This window comes from Carcharhinus amblyrhynchos, chromosome 13 (genome assembly GCF_965287045.1).
Source record: "Carcharhinus amblyrhynchos chromosome 13, sCarAmb.v2.hapA, whole genome shotgun sequence".
Classification (NCBI taxonomy): domain Eukaryota; kingdom Metazoa; phylum Chordata; class Chondrichthyes; order Carcharhiniformes; family Carcharhinidae; genus Carcharhinus; species Carcharhinus amblyrhynchos.
The window spans coordinates 21017776-21031737 of NC_137336.1; the positions used below are offsets into that span (position 1 = coordinate 21017776).

At 43.7% G+C, this 13962-nt stretch overlaps 1 protein-coding gene across 2 annotated transcripts in view; it reads right to left on the reverse strand.

Annotated features, from left to right (window-relative positions):
- sgcd (sarcoglycan, delta (dystrophin-associated glycoprotein)) overlaps nt 1-13962 on the reverse strand; it is a 479929-nt gene that overhangs the window by 39556 nt on the left and 426411 nt on the right. For both annotated transcript variants that reach the window (XM_080201363.1, XM_080201362.1), the window contains exon 6: nt 5631-5703. In XM_080201363.1, coding sequence (XP_080057489.1) covers nt 5631-5703 — 73 coding nt within the window. The remainder of the gene's footprint in view (nt 1-5630; nt 5704-13962) is intronic.

Consider the following 13962-nt stretch of genomic DNA (forward strand, 5'->3'; position numbering starts at 1 on the left):
TGCTGATTTATATGGATAGCTGCCTCCATGAAACTCACGTGCAGAAATCCTCCCCCCCCGACCCCACCCCGAAATGGTAGGTGCCATGTTTGGGGGCTGGTTGTCCACCAATTTTACAATGGGGAGGCTCCCCATTATTGTGAAAATCCAGGCTGGTGTGTCACTGTTTCAGTACTGTCTATGGTATTCATAAGCAGCACTCAGTACTATAAAATAAAATACAGCTCAGAGACACTTAACAAGATGTCTAGGCAGGTGACTCAAGCTTCGTCAAAGAGGTAGAATCCTGACTTCATTAAGGATCCATGAATGGCAAAAAGGCTCCTTGCTCCTCCTGAGGTAGGTTGTAGAATTTTCTGGCTAATTCGTAGCAAGTGGGCAATTTCCTCAAGCCCATGTCATTACATTGATCGCTGATTATTTCATTATTGGAGATATCATCAAGAGTGCTGTGCAGGAGTATGGAACCAATGGCATCAATGTTTGGATGTTTGTATTTTACTGCACGTGTGTGGACAACAGATGTTGCTGTCGGCTTCACAGTTGGAATGATGGTGAGCACTGACAGTCAATAGATTGTTGACCTCTTAGGGTGGCACAGTAGCACAGTGGTTAGCACTGCTGCTTCAGAGCTCCAGGGACCTGGGTTCGATTCCTGCTCGGGTCACTGTCTGTGTGGAGTTTGCACATTGTCCTCGTGCCTGCGTGGGTTTCCTCCAGGTGCTCCGGTTTCCTCCCACAGTCCAAAGATGTGAGGGTCAGGTTGATTGGCCATGCTAAAAATTGCCTCTTAGTGTCCTGAGATGTGTAGGTTAGTAGGTGGGAACTGGGGGTAGGGCCTGGGTGGAACTGTGGTCAGTGCAGATTCGATGGGCTGAATGGCCTCTTTCTGTACTATAGGGATTCTATGAATTCCAGGGATTTGGGGAGCGGGCAGGCAAGTGGAGCCATGATCATATTGAACAGCACACTAGGTCATTGGAACAGCCCATCAGTCTTCTCCCTCCTATTTCTTATATTCTTACCTTTTATGTACTAGGAAACTACCTGAAGCAGGAACCAGCCCAGTATTGACATGCAAATGGAAAGGGAAAATAGCTTTTCACCCAGGCAACCCTGGAAATTAGGCTGCATTGCCACCCCTCCAGAAGCAATACAATTCCAGCAAGGGCCTGAGAACAAATTGGCCCTTGCATGCTTCTCAGAGTCTGAAGTGAGGAGGTAAGAACATAAAGCTTGGAGTTTTAACAGTTTAGAAGTTGCCACCATCCTAGATTCTTTGTCTATTTTCCCGCAGGAAAAGAAAAGAACACAAGTAATTTTAAAAAATGGATTCTTAGAAAATAATGCCGCAAAGCTATTGGAGTCAAACTCCAATTATCTGCCACTACTTTAGCAGAGTAAGTGGCTGATTACATCTTTTCCTCACCATTTCCACCAATCCTCTATCAATCGGTTAACAGCAGAAGGTCAGGATGTCTGCTATAGAAATCCAGGGCAAGTATTTTCTCAGGATCCACCTATCACTGGTAGTAACAAATGCTCACAGTTTTTGGAGACCAGGTAGAAAATCAGGACAAAATCCTGATAAAAATGTCAAGAAGCAGAGGACTATGAAGGGAGTGAACCATTGACTTGGATGGTAGGACACAGTACAGACAGATTGCACCTTTAGGTTCAGTTCAACGATGCAGTACGCCAACTTCATTATTCACAACTGTAATATAGGGTGGTACGGTGGCAGAGTGGTTAACACTGATGCCTCACAGCACCAGGGACCCGGGTTCAATTCCAGCCTTGGGTCACTGTCTGAGTGGAGTTTGCACGTTCTCCCTGTGTCTGTGTGGGTTTCCCCCAGTTGCTTGCTTTCCCCCCAAAGTCTTACGAGTCAGGTGGATTGGTCACACTAAATTGTTCTTAGCTTCAGGGGAATTAGCAGGATAATATGTAAGATTACGGGGTTAGGGCCTGGATGGTCTTGTTGTCAGTACAGGCTCAATGGGCTGAATGGCCTCCTTCTGCACTGTAGGGATTCTGTTTTTTCAGCAATGAAATGAACTTACGCTGATCACACCAATTGCCTCTAATCACTTCTTACAACTTTACTTTGGGCAAATTTGAAGATTGGGACGCACACACATGGCTGAAACTAGAAGCTAAGAAAATCAGAAAAATACGTTTAAAAATGGATAAAATTTTAGTTTAAAAAATCTATTTGTTATTTACTAGCACTCCACGAATACATAATCATCTTTTCAGGATCAGTTCGGTTTATTGAAATTTTACTTAATCGCATCGGTGATTGAACAAGGTGTAACTTGTTGCGGGGTTTCCAACAGTGATGCAGAGGTGAGACAGTTCAAAGTTTTCAATTTTCACTGATATTAATAATTGGCAGCTCTAGGGGTGGAGGGGGGCTGGGACCGGGAGGGTCTGCAGAACAACTATCTTATTACCCTGAGTGACAGGCCCCCAAGTTCAGTCTAGCTGCATCAATCTACATAGGCTTGATATCCTGAAGTTGCAGTGTTGATGGAGAATGCTGACAGCCCAATGTGAAGCACTCCATGCTCAGAAAATGTGGCGACTCAGAAGAAAGCAGTACCAGATAACAGGGCTGTGGGAGTCAGCTTCAGTAACAAAGAAACAATCAGCCACTTGAGTTAGTATCTGACACAACTGAACCTGACCTGAGTTCGAGTCAGGTCTAGAAATAACTAGAGAATTTCAGGTACAGCAAGTAATTAGGAAAGCTAATGGAATATTACCATTTATTGTGAGGGGAATTGATTCCAAAAGTAGGGAGGTTATGCTTCATTTGTACAGGGCATTGCTAATACCACATCGAGAGTATTGTGTCTGGTGTTGGTCTTCTTACTTTAGGAAAGATGTAGGCCGGAATTTTACCACTTGCCCGCCATGGGAATCAGAGCAGACAAGGGGCGGAACATGGAAAGGTCTGTTGACCTGGGTCAGGAGTTTATGGTTTCAGGATGAGCAAGGCCATGATCTTATTGAATGGCGGAGCAGGCTGGAGAGGTTAAGCAGTCTACTCCTGCTTCTAATAGCTATGTTTGTATGTAACTTCTAAGCTAGATGGGTCTGACTTTTTAAATGAGTGGCTGATTCCTGTAAATTTTAAAACCCTTGGGTTTCATTTTGGTTTGGGTCTGTTGATGGACACTTAGGGTAGCGCAGTGGTTAGCACTGCTGCTTCACAGCACCAGGGACCTGGGTTTGATTCTCAGCTTGTGTCACTGTGTGGAGTTGGCACATTTCCCTGTGTCTGCGTGGGTTTCCTCCAGGTTTTCTGGTCCCACAGTCTGGAAGGTGTGCCCGTTAGATGCATTGACCATGCTAAATTCTTTCTCAATGTACAGAATAAACGCTGGACTTGAGGATTTTCATAGTAACTTCTTTGCATTGTTGATGTAACTGTACTTGTGACTAATAAATAAACTTTAATTAGTCACTGACAGCAATGAGTCTTGAAAGCTTATTTATCTGTATAACAACTTGCATTTAATAAATGTCTCACCTACTTCATAAATGTGCAATCCATTATAAAATTCTATTGAATAAAAGAAGGAAAGGTTAGGGAGGGTCACCAGCAGTCTGGTCTCCAAAAATGGGTTTTAAACAAACTCAAAGGGAGAAAGTGATGTATAGAAGTAGAAAAACAGGTGAAAAATTCCAGATCATGTTGTTTAGAAGGCTGAACTTTATTTATTAGTCATTGCAATAGAATTACTATGAAAATGCCCTAGTCGCCACACTCCGGCGCCTGTTTGGGTACACTGAGGGAGAATTTAGCATGGTCAATGCACCTAACCAGTACATCTGGTTGGGAACCAGAGCACCCGGAGGAAACCCACGCAGACATGTGGAGAACGTGCAAACCTCACACAGACAGTGACCCAAGCCGGAAATTGAGCCCAAGCCCCTGGTGCTGTAAGACAGCAGTGCTAACCACTGTGCCACACTTAGTATGGTCATCATGAAAGGGGGAGGGTTACACTAATCTGGATCAGTGAATTAGCGAGTTTGAAAGTCAGTCAGGAAGGGCTAATTACATTTCATAATTATGAAGAAAATATTAAACATAATTCTTCCAGCTGCATCTTAAAAAGATCACATTCAAATTACCCTGAAAGCTAAATCACTTTTATTTGAAACCTCAGTATTATCGCTATGAAGGACGGTTTGTAGGTGAACATTTTCAGTGGGAAGTGAAAGCTACCACGTGTCCCTGCCAAACACCAAAGGATTAAAAGGATATTGTTCCGCATTCCAAGAGATTAAAGAACAAGCTCGCCATAAGTCAAGCAGTTAAAAGATATGTCTGTTATATGTCAAGCTGGTTCTATTGTTGGATCAAAACTATTCTATAGACTCACACTTTGGTTGTTCTTTCTACTGATAAAGTCAGGAGTTTTAATCTAGCTTTTAGAATACTTTAACGAGCAGATGCATGCATTGTCGTAAATATTACACCTTACACTAACGAAAATGCTATTAAGAATAAGCAAACATTGGCACTGAACTTTAAGGTTGTTTACTTAGTTTTGTTGTCTTCTTTCTTTAACTGAGTCTTTGTAAATATTAAACAGAAGGTGATGAACTGTTTGGGCTGATAACTGTCCTATGACCTCTACTCTGTTAAATTAATTGGAAAAATATGGATACTATATCAAATGTATGTTGCTACTATTATTGTTGCTATAATTATGGCTGCTTTCTATTATTTTAAATCATTCTCTGCACCCCCCTAAATTACTTTAAACTTGTAAATCTTTGTGCTAAATATTTGTAGAGGTTAGTTGTCGGTTTAATTCTTAAATTCTAAACACACTTATCCCACAGTCCAAAGATGTGCGGGTTAGATGGATTGGCCATGCTAAATTGTCCCTTAGTGTCAGGGGGACTAGCTAGGGTAAATGCACGGGGTTACGGGAATAGGGCCCGGGTGGAATTGTGTTTGGTGCAGACTCGATAGACTGAATGACCTTCTTCTGCACTGTAGGATTCTATGATTAAACACTGATCATTAATAAAACAAATGCAAGCTTTTTTTTCTTCTTAGATTCACAAGCATTGGTGAATTACTAAAGGGTGATAATGAATCAGTTGGTTTTACGCCCTGCACATGATTCCAATGGGAAGGAAATGAGACTGAGTGTAGAGGAGCAGTTGATTCACTGCTGGCCATTTTGTGCTTCTTTTAAGTGCTATATAAAAAGACTGCAAAATCTACAGTTTACTGGAAATCTGAAAGAACACTGGAAAATGCTGTCAGATAGCTTCAACTGGGTAATACTTCCCCTCAGTTACCATTAACATCATCCCAGTTTTGACCATTCGGAGACAATAAACATATTCAATGTGTAGAGGAAAAGACAGAGAAACGAGGAACAAGAAAGAAAGGGAAAGGGAAGCCCTTATGGACAAAAGGGAAGAGGAAGGAAAGGGTTAAAAAAAAGTAAAAAGAGAGGGCTAAACGAAAGGGAAGAAGAGAAAACATTAGAATGAAGGAAAGAGGAGGGGAAATTGAAAGGATAATTAAGAGGGGGATGAAAGAAGGGAAGACTGCAGGAAAAAAGAAAAAGGAACTAGAAAATCAAATTTCATACCTCAGCCCTTTGAAAGGCTCAGCCCGGATATGTGGTGTTTCTAAAGACCTTTCAAACACAGCTCCTTCAGCACCTGTAGGGAAAGACCAGTTGATGTTATTGAACCTGAGTGAGTTTGCTTAGTGAGCCCCAATACCATTGCACATAAGAATACAGGATAGGTATAAGCAAGTAACTTAATGGCCCATCATCGAGAATTTTGACTGTACCACACAGTGGAAGCGCCAGTCAGGAGCATGTAATGAGTTCTTGCTGTTAAATGAGCTTCCCAATGGCTTTTCTTTCTATTCAATTGTGGGGCATGGGCATCGTTAGCTGGGCAGCATTTATTGCCCATCGCTAGTTGCCCTTGAGAAAGTGGTGGTGAGCTACCTTCTTGAATCGCTGCAGTCCCCCGCTGTGGGTTGACCCATAATGCCCGTTAAGAAGGGAATTCCAGGATTTTGACCCAGCGACTGTGGGTCAACCCACAGCGGGGGACTGCAGCGATGGTCAGTGGCTTGGAGGGGAAATTGCAGGTAGTCGTGTTCCCACATACCTGCTGCCCTTGTCCTTCTAGATGGAAGTGGTCGTGGGTTGGGACGTGCTGTCTAATGATCTTTGGTGAATTGCTGCAGTGCTGTCCTGCAGATAGTAGACACTGCTGCTACTGAGTGTCAGTGATGGAGGGAGTGGATGTTTGTAAATGTGGTACCAATCAAGGGCGCTGCTTTGACCTGGATGATACCAGGCTTCTTGAGCGTTGTTGGAGCTGCACCCATCTGGGCAAGTGGGAAGTATTCCATCAGACTCCTGATTTGTGCATTGTAGACGGTGGACAGGCTTTGTGGAGTCAGGAGGTGAGTTACTCACCGGAGTATTCCTAACCTCTGACCTGCTCTTGTAGCCACTGTGTTTATGTGGTGACTCCAGTTGAGTTTCTGGTGACCCTGAGGATGCTGACAGTGGGGGATTTAGTGATTGTAACACCACCAAACGCCAAGCGGCGGTGGTTAGATTGTTTCTTATTGGTGATCATCATTGCCTGGCATTTGTGTGGCGTGAATGTTAATGTTCACTAGGTTGCTTTCCTACACAAGTTAAAATTCACCCCATAATGTCACAGCAAAGTGATATAGAGGTTTGGCTCCTGCTTCACAGCTACATCTACCCTGGCTCTATCACTTTAGAAATGCAGCAAGTGCTATCAAGAGGATATCCATCTCAGATCTCAGAAGCAATGGGGAATGACACATTCTGAAATTGGCTGAGGAGAGAGGCAGCAGATCTTTTCTGTGATAAAAATAAAAGAGAAGTTTGAGAAATAGTCTACTCCCAAGACTGTTTCTCTACAGATGATGAACGACACGCTCCATTGTTCCTGTATTTTCCACTTCCCTATGAGTTGCAATGGGCCATTTCGAAAACATGCCTCTTTTCTGGGTTAAGTTTCCATACATACTTGTCCCTCATTTTTATCATGTGTTAGCAGTCATTACTCATGTTTGCGACTGGACAGTAACAGTTAGCAGGTTTCCTGACCACAAGAGGGCACCACAGACAAGCCTAATCCTGTCTTCACCTGAAATCCACATGCACCTGTAGCAGTCAGAGTAGAATCTTGAAAGCAACGGGATTTCCCATTTTAACCCGGAGGTGCTGACAGGAATATTACTTTCCTTATCAACACCATCCTGGCTGACGAACACAGACTGGATAAATGCAGTGAACCCTTGGGGAAACCCCTCTGGTGTGTTTTGTATTGTTTGGATGAAACCTAACAATTACATCTCTCCCTTCCCAAACTGTAGACTTTTAAAAATAGAGTCATAGAATCATTATGACATAAAAGGATGCCATTTGGCCCACCAAGTCTATTCTAACTGTGTGTAGCGCAATCCAGCCAGTCCCATTTCATTGCTCTATCTTTGTAGCCCCATGACTTTATTTTGCTCAAATATTGATTCAGTTTCCTTTTAAAGTGATTCATCACCACTGCTTCCACCATGCTGATAGCAATGAGATCAATGTCATTACCACTCACTGTGTGACCCTCATGTTCTCTTTGCACCACTTGTCCAATGCTTAAATCTGTGTCTCCTACTCTTTGTATCATCAGCTAAAGGGAGTGGCTTTTCTTTGTCTACTTTATCTAAACATGTATGTCTCTATACGATCTCCCTTCAATCCCTTTGCTCCCAAGAGCAACCCCTGATTCTCCAACATAACTTTTTAGTTAAAATCTCTCAACCTTGGATCCACTCCAGTAAATCTCCTCTGCATCCTCTAAGGGACCCTTACATTCCTTCTAAAGTGTGGCGATTCAAACTGGACACAACATTCTACTTGAGGCCTAACCAGAACTTCACTTATTTTAGGCCTAACGTTGCTACTTCTGTACTCAATACAGAATTGAGATTTATGAAGCCCAAGATCCCTAATGCTTTGTTAACCGTTCTCTTGCTATGCCCTGCATCCTCAGAAGGTTGCACACATTTCTTCCAGAGATTAAATAAATTGGATGGGCCATGATGGGAAAAGGTTGTTTGTATGTTTCAAGGGACATTTTCCATTTCAAAATTTGGCATTTTTTTTTAATTGCAGTTAATTTTCTACGATTCGAGGCTGAGAACATGTTTTTTATTGTTTGGTTGTTAAAATGGAACTTTGCATAAGGTCACCACACTTGGGGAAGAATTCAAAATCTACAATTTAATGTTTAAAGTTTATTTATTAGTTACAAGTAGACTTGTAACTAAGTCTAGTTAGTTACTAGACTTAGTAACTAACTAAGTTAGTTACTAACTTGGTTAGTAACTAACACTGCAATGAAGTTACTGTGAAAATCCCTAAGTCACCACACTCCAGCGCCTGTTGGATACACTGAGGGAGAACTTAGCACGGCCAGTGCACCTAACCAGCATGCCTTTTGGACCGTGGGAAGAAACCAGAGCACCCGGAGGAAACCCACACAGACACAGGGAGAAAGTGCAGACTCAGTACAGGCAGTGACCCAAGCTGCGAATTGAGCCCAGGTCCCTGGCACTGTGAGACAGCAGTGCTAACCGCTATGCCACCATGCTGCCCATAGAGAGCGGAGAACAGAGAGCTGCTTGTGAACCCTTGGCTCGTACTGTTGGATGAGGGCTGGATTATCAGGCTCAAAGAAGTATTACTTAGTGATTGTTGAATGAAGGTGCGATGTTATATGTGACATTTTCAGGCTAGATACAAAGGCTGGAGGTGGGGAGAGGTTGGGAGTGAAATAAACTAAAACTTTGGCAAGTTTGCAAGATGGAGCTAGAGAATCAATGGCTGGATATACCTGCTGCCCTGTTGAAAGGTCATCAACCTGAAACATTCATTGTTTTTTTCTCCCCACCAATGATGTTTGACCTGCTGAGTATTTCCAGCATTTTCTGTTTTCATTTCAGTGTATTTTTTTTGTATACACATTGCCTGGATGGTAGGGTGTACGATGCGTTATTGATTCACAGTGTCCCTACTGAAGTTAAATTATACCCCCAAGATTTTTCTATGCAAGGGATATGCAAAGGAAGATCACTGGGAATGGTGTTGGTCTACACCAGCAGTGCAATATGGGCTCCGAGTGAATTGGCAGCCCATTTTACACAGTGGAGATTAACTGCATGATGTAAAAAGGAGCTGCCAATTCACTACAAGCACGTTTCACATGGCTGACATAACTCAATTACAACCCCTGAGTTTTCCCTTTAAAAGCAGCATCATGACAGAGGTATCAGCTCCAAAGCTTCGTAGCACAAAGGGTAAATCCTGCCTATTGCTTTTCTCATGTGCTAACCTTTTGAGCCCAACTATCCAATCATTTGATTTGATTTGATTTATTATTGTATTGGTCTACAGTGAGAAGTATTGTTTCTTATTGAGCTACACAGACAAAGCATAGCGTTCATAGAGTAGACAGAGGAGAAGGAAAGGAGAGAGTGCAGAATGCAGTGTTACAGTCATAGCTAGGGTGTAAATAAAGATCAACTTAATACAAGGTAGGTCCATCCACAAGTCTGATGGCAGCAGAGAAGAAGCTGTTCTTGAGTTGGTTAGTATGTGACCTCAGGCTTTTGTATCTTTTTCCTGAGAAGAGGGTGGAAGAGAGAATGTCTGGGGTGTGTGGGGTCCTTGGTTACAGCAAGAGCCGTACCGAGCTGCGATACACCCAAAAAGGATGCTTTCTATAGTCATCTGTAAGAACTGGTGAGACTCAGAGCAGACATGTCAAATACCCTTCTCCTTCTGAAAGGTGTTGGTGGGCTTTCTCAACTATAACATTGGCATGGAAGGACCAGGACTGGATGTTGGTGATCTCAACATCTAGAAACTTGAAGCTCTCAACCTTTTCCACCTCATCACTCTTGATGCAGACAGGGGCACATCCTCCACTATGCTTCCTGAAGTCGACGACTATTTCCTTCGTTTTGCTGACATTGAGGGAGAGATTGTTCGTTGCACCAATTCACCAGATGCTAAATTGGGATGCTAAATTGCAAGCAGACACTCCAGCAGAGTAGAGGGAGGGAAAAGGGAGCTTCTTCTGCCCCAACACTCTCTGCTTATAGACTGAGCATCTTTCATAATCCCTTGATTAAAATATATGGTTCAGAGAGACTTACAAAAAATAATTTATTTTAAATACTCAAGTTGGCGTAACTGTGGTCTGCACTAAACCAGCTTGCAAAGGCTAATATTAAAGGTTACAAATCGCAAATATTTGTTCCATTTTTCTAAATTTTAAATGCTATGATTAATCATTTGGCAAGGAAAATAATTTTAATGAATGAACACACAACTGCTTCATCACTGCATGCTGTAAGTAACCTCAGAAATGTTTCTGAAGGTCAGGCTACAAGGCTGCTGAAATGTGACTCACAACAGCACTCTTCAGGCGCAATTAATTCAGCAGAAGTCTCATTCTTTATCCTCTCAAAGTTTTTATGGCGGACTCCCTATGCTGTCTGACTTACAAGGTCTCCCAGTTAGCCAACACCTCCATTTCAAAATCCTCGTCCCTGTTTTCCAATTCATCTATGGTCTATTTATCTATCTGTCACTATTTCCGTAATCTCCTCCAGCTCTGTCACCCTGTGAGATATCTGCATTCCTATGACACTGGCCTCTCCTGCATCCCTATTTTTAATTGCTTCACTATTGGTGGCTGCACCTTCAGTTGCCAAGACCTTATGCTCTGTAATTCCCATCATAAATGATGGTGTCTCTTAACTTCTCCTTTATTAAGACACTCCTTAAATATTGCCTCTTTGCCCAAGACTTAGGTCATCTACCTGAATATCTCTTTAAGTGGATCAGTGCTAACATTTCTTGAGAAACTCCCTGGGAAGTTTGATCACATTAATAAAAGTTGTGGCTGTTGTTTAAAAGTTCATGACTGCTACAATTTTATTTGAGTCAGAAAGAGTTAGTGTGATGGAGTGTGTGAGAAAATGAGTACGCGTGTGAGAGAGACACACACACAGTTAGCTTCTTGAAACTTCCTGAGCCAAGCTGCCTTGTTGGGGATCTTGCGGCCAGGGAGGTGGGACTGAGTGCACGGCAGGGAACCCCTCAGAGACTGGCTGTGGTTCCTCCTAACCACAAAATTAAAGTAAAATAATAATGTCTTTCAGACAATTCTGGCTGTGATTCCGTTCTCTGGTGTCTGTACGCAGTGGGAACTGTGACTTGCTGTTCCAACCACCCAGTTAAAATTGCATTTAGATTCCAGTGACATTATCGAACTAACATGCTAATGCAGAGAAAGGCCTCCAGTATTTTTGCTTGGGTGTCTAGGTTACTTGATCAGTAGAGCAGGTTAAAATTAGAAAGCGGCAGCTCCTGGAAGAACAAAAGAACAAGGATGGGATAAGATGGGTAATTTTAACCCATTGGGCAGAAATTTACCGACTCACCCTACCCATCAATGGGTGGAATGAGCTGTCAAAATTACTCGAGAGCTGAGAAATGAGGATTGCACCCAATATCTCGGCTCTCATGATTTTACCTCTGAGGCCTTTATGGTGTCACCGGGAGGGGTTCTCTCCACAAGGAAACCACCTGCTCCCCATGACTAGGGAGCAGTCGTGTTGGCCTTACTATTGGGGCTGCTGTGGGAAGCTGAGGGCAAGTGGGGGGATCCCCTTGGGCAGTGCCAGCCTGGCAGCACCATCATGGCACTGCCAGTTCGGCACCTCGGCACTGCCCGGTGGAGCAAGGAGTGGAGCCTATGAGGGGCAGAGACTATTGGTGCAGGACCGGGCAAAGGTGGGGCCTGATGGGGCAGAGTCTGAAGGGAGCGGAGCCTGAAAGGGCAGCCCAGAGGAGGGCGAGGATGGCCCACTGCGACTCTGCAATGCGACTGGGGGATGGAGGAGGGCCCACCATCACTCTGTAATGCAATCAGATGGGGGTGGAGAAAGAGAGGTGCGATCGGTCTGGGCAGCAGGGAGGGGGGGTGGTGGCAAGGGGCAGCATCTCAGACAGAGTGGGGCTTGCAATTGGCCGCAGGCTGCCTCTCTGCACGGTGGCTGGCGAGTAAAGCCCAGCCCACAGTCTGCAGCAGCTAGAAGCAGTCTAGCCCATGATTTCAATGACTAAGTGCATGAAAACTCACCCAAAAAACTGATCAGGAATTCTCCCATTTTCACGCCAGCTGGACACTTCAAATCAATCACATAAAATTCTGTCCATCGAGCTTCCAGTGGACAGGTGAGGTTAAAGTTATGCCAGAATTTGTGAGAAATTATAGCAAGAAAGATTAAAGTAAAAGTAAAGTTTATTTATTAGTCACAATTAAGGCTTACATTAACACTGCAATGAAGTTACTGTGAAATTCCTCTAGTCACCACAATTCGGCGCCTTTTCGGGTCAATGTGCCTAAACAGCATGTCTTTCAGATTGTGGGAGAAAACCGGAGCACCAGGAGGAAACCCACGCAGACACAGGGAAAACATGCAAACTCTACACAGACAGTGACCCAAGCCAGGAATTGAACCCAGGTCCCTAGCGCTGTGAAGCAGCAGCACTAACCACTGTGTTACTGTGCTGCCCCCTCTTCACCGGAGAGGATCTCTCCCTGCGAGGCCATAAAGGCAATCAACAAGGGTGACAGGAACAGCTCCTGTGTTGCTGTTTGTTCATATCAGTTAGTGGGAGAGAAGAAAAAACTAGGGGTGGGGTTTTTCAGAGCTGGAGGTGGCTTGCCATTGGCATCTAATGTCAACCGCACTTTACCTGGCTCAGCCGTCCCGCTGCTGGCGAACCCGCCGCGGGGGAGGAGGAATCTCCTTCGATGGGACCGGAAGACCCCATGAGCAGGAAGGGTTGGAGTATTCTGTCTTAGGTCTGTAAATATATCATTGGCATATTGAAGCTGAATTTAATTGTGACAATGCTTGGGAATGCCTCACGAATGTCAGTCTAAATAATATCCAGGCTAAAAATTGCTGAAACGGTATGAAGAAAATAAATCATCCCGATTCTCAAAAATGTCTTTGTATCCCAGCTCCTTGGACATGTTTTGCCTCCATGTTCCTCTCTCCCACAAGTGCCTGTTTGAATCCCTGGTATGACCTCTCCTTCAGAACTGAAACAGATTATAATGTGCCCGTTACTCGTTGTCCACTTCGTTAATCAGGCCATTCTCTTCTAACAACTTGCCCTTGTTTGGTTCCCATCTCCGTGGGCCTGCCTTGTTTGGTACTGCCCTTACTTATTCAATCACAGCCACAGCAAACTCCAGCAGTGGCTTCTCCCCCGTGCTGCCACAGCTTCTCTCTTCCTCATCCATACTAACACAGATTACACTCTTCACTGGTCCCCATCATCTCGCTTGATCCTCCAAGTGAAACTGATACTTCAAACAGACTTATGAAAGAAAAATGTCGGTGTCAACAGAAGGGGAGAAAAATGGTAAAAATGTACTGAACTGTTATCGATCTGCACTAGCAAAAAACACCACGCCTGACGATTTCTGTCCTCAACTCTGGATAAATGAGGATGGGGCCAACACGATGACAACTGTTCTGTAACAAAATGAATATTATCACGTGAAGAAGACTGCTATTATAAGGGTTATTTTCAACACAAATCTTTCACCCTCTTTTTTAATGCAGCAGCCTCACGCAGGTTTTTAAGAAGAGTCCTTAAACGTAGATTGATACCTTTCAGCTAAAGTACTCCATTTCTGAAAGAAATGGCGGAGGTGATAGTGGATGCCTTGGTGGTTATTTTCCAGACGTCGCTGGATTCCGGGGAAGTGCCGGAAGATTGGAAAACGGCTAATGTTACGCCGTTGTTTCAGAAGGGTGGCAGGCAAAAGGCA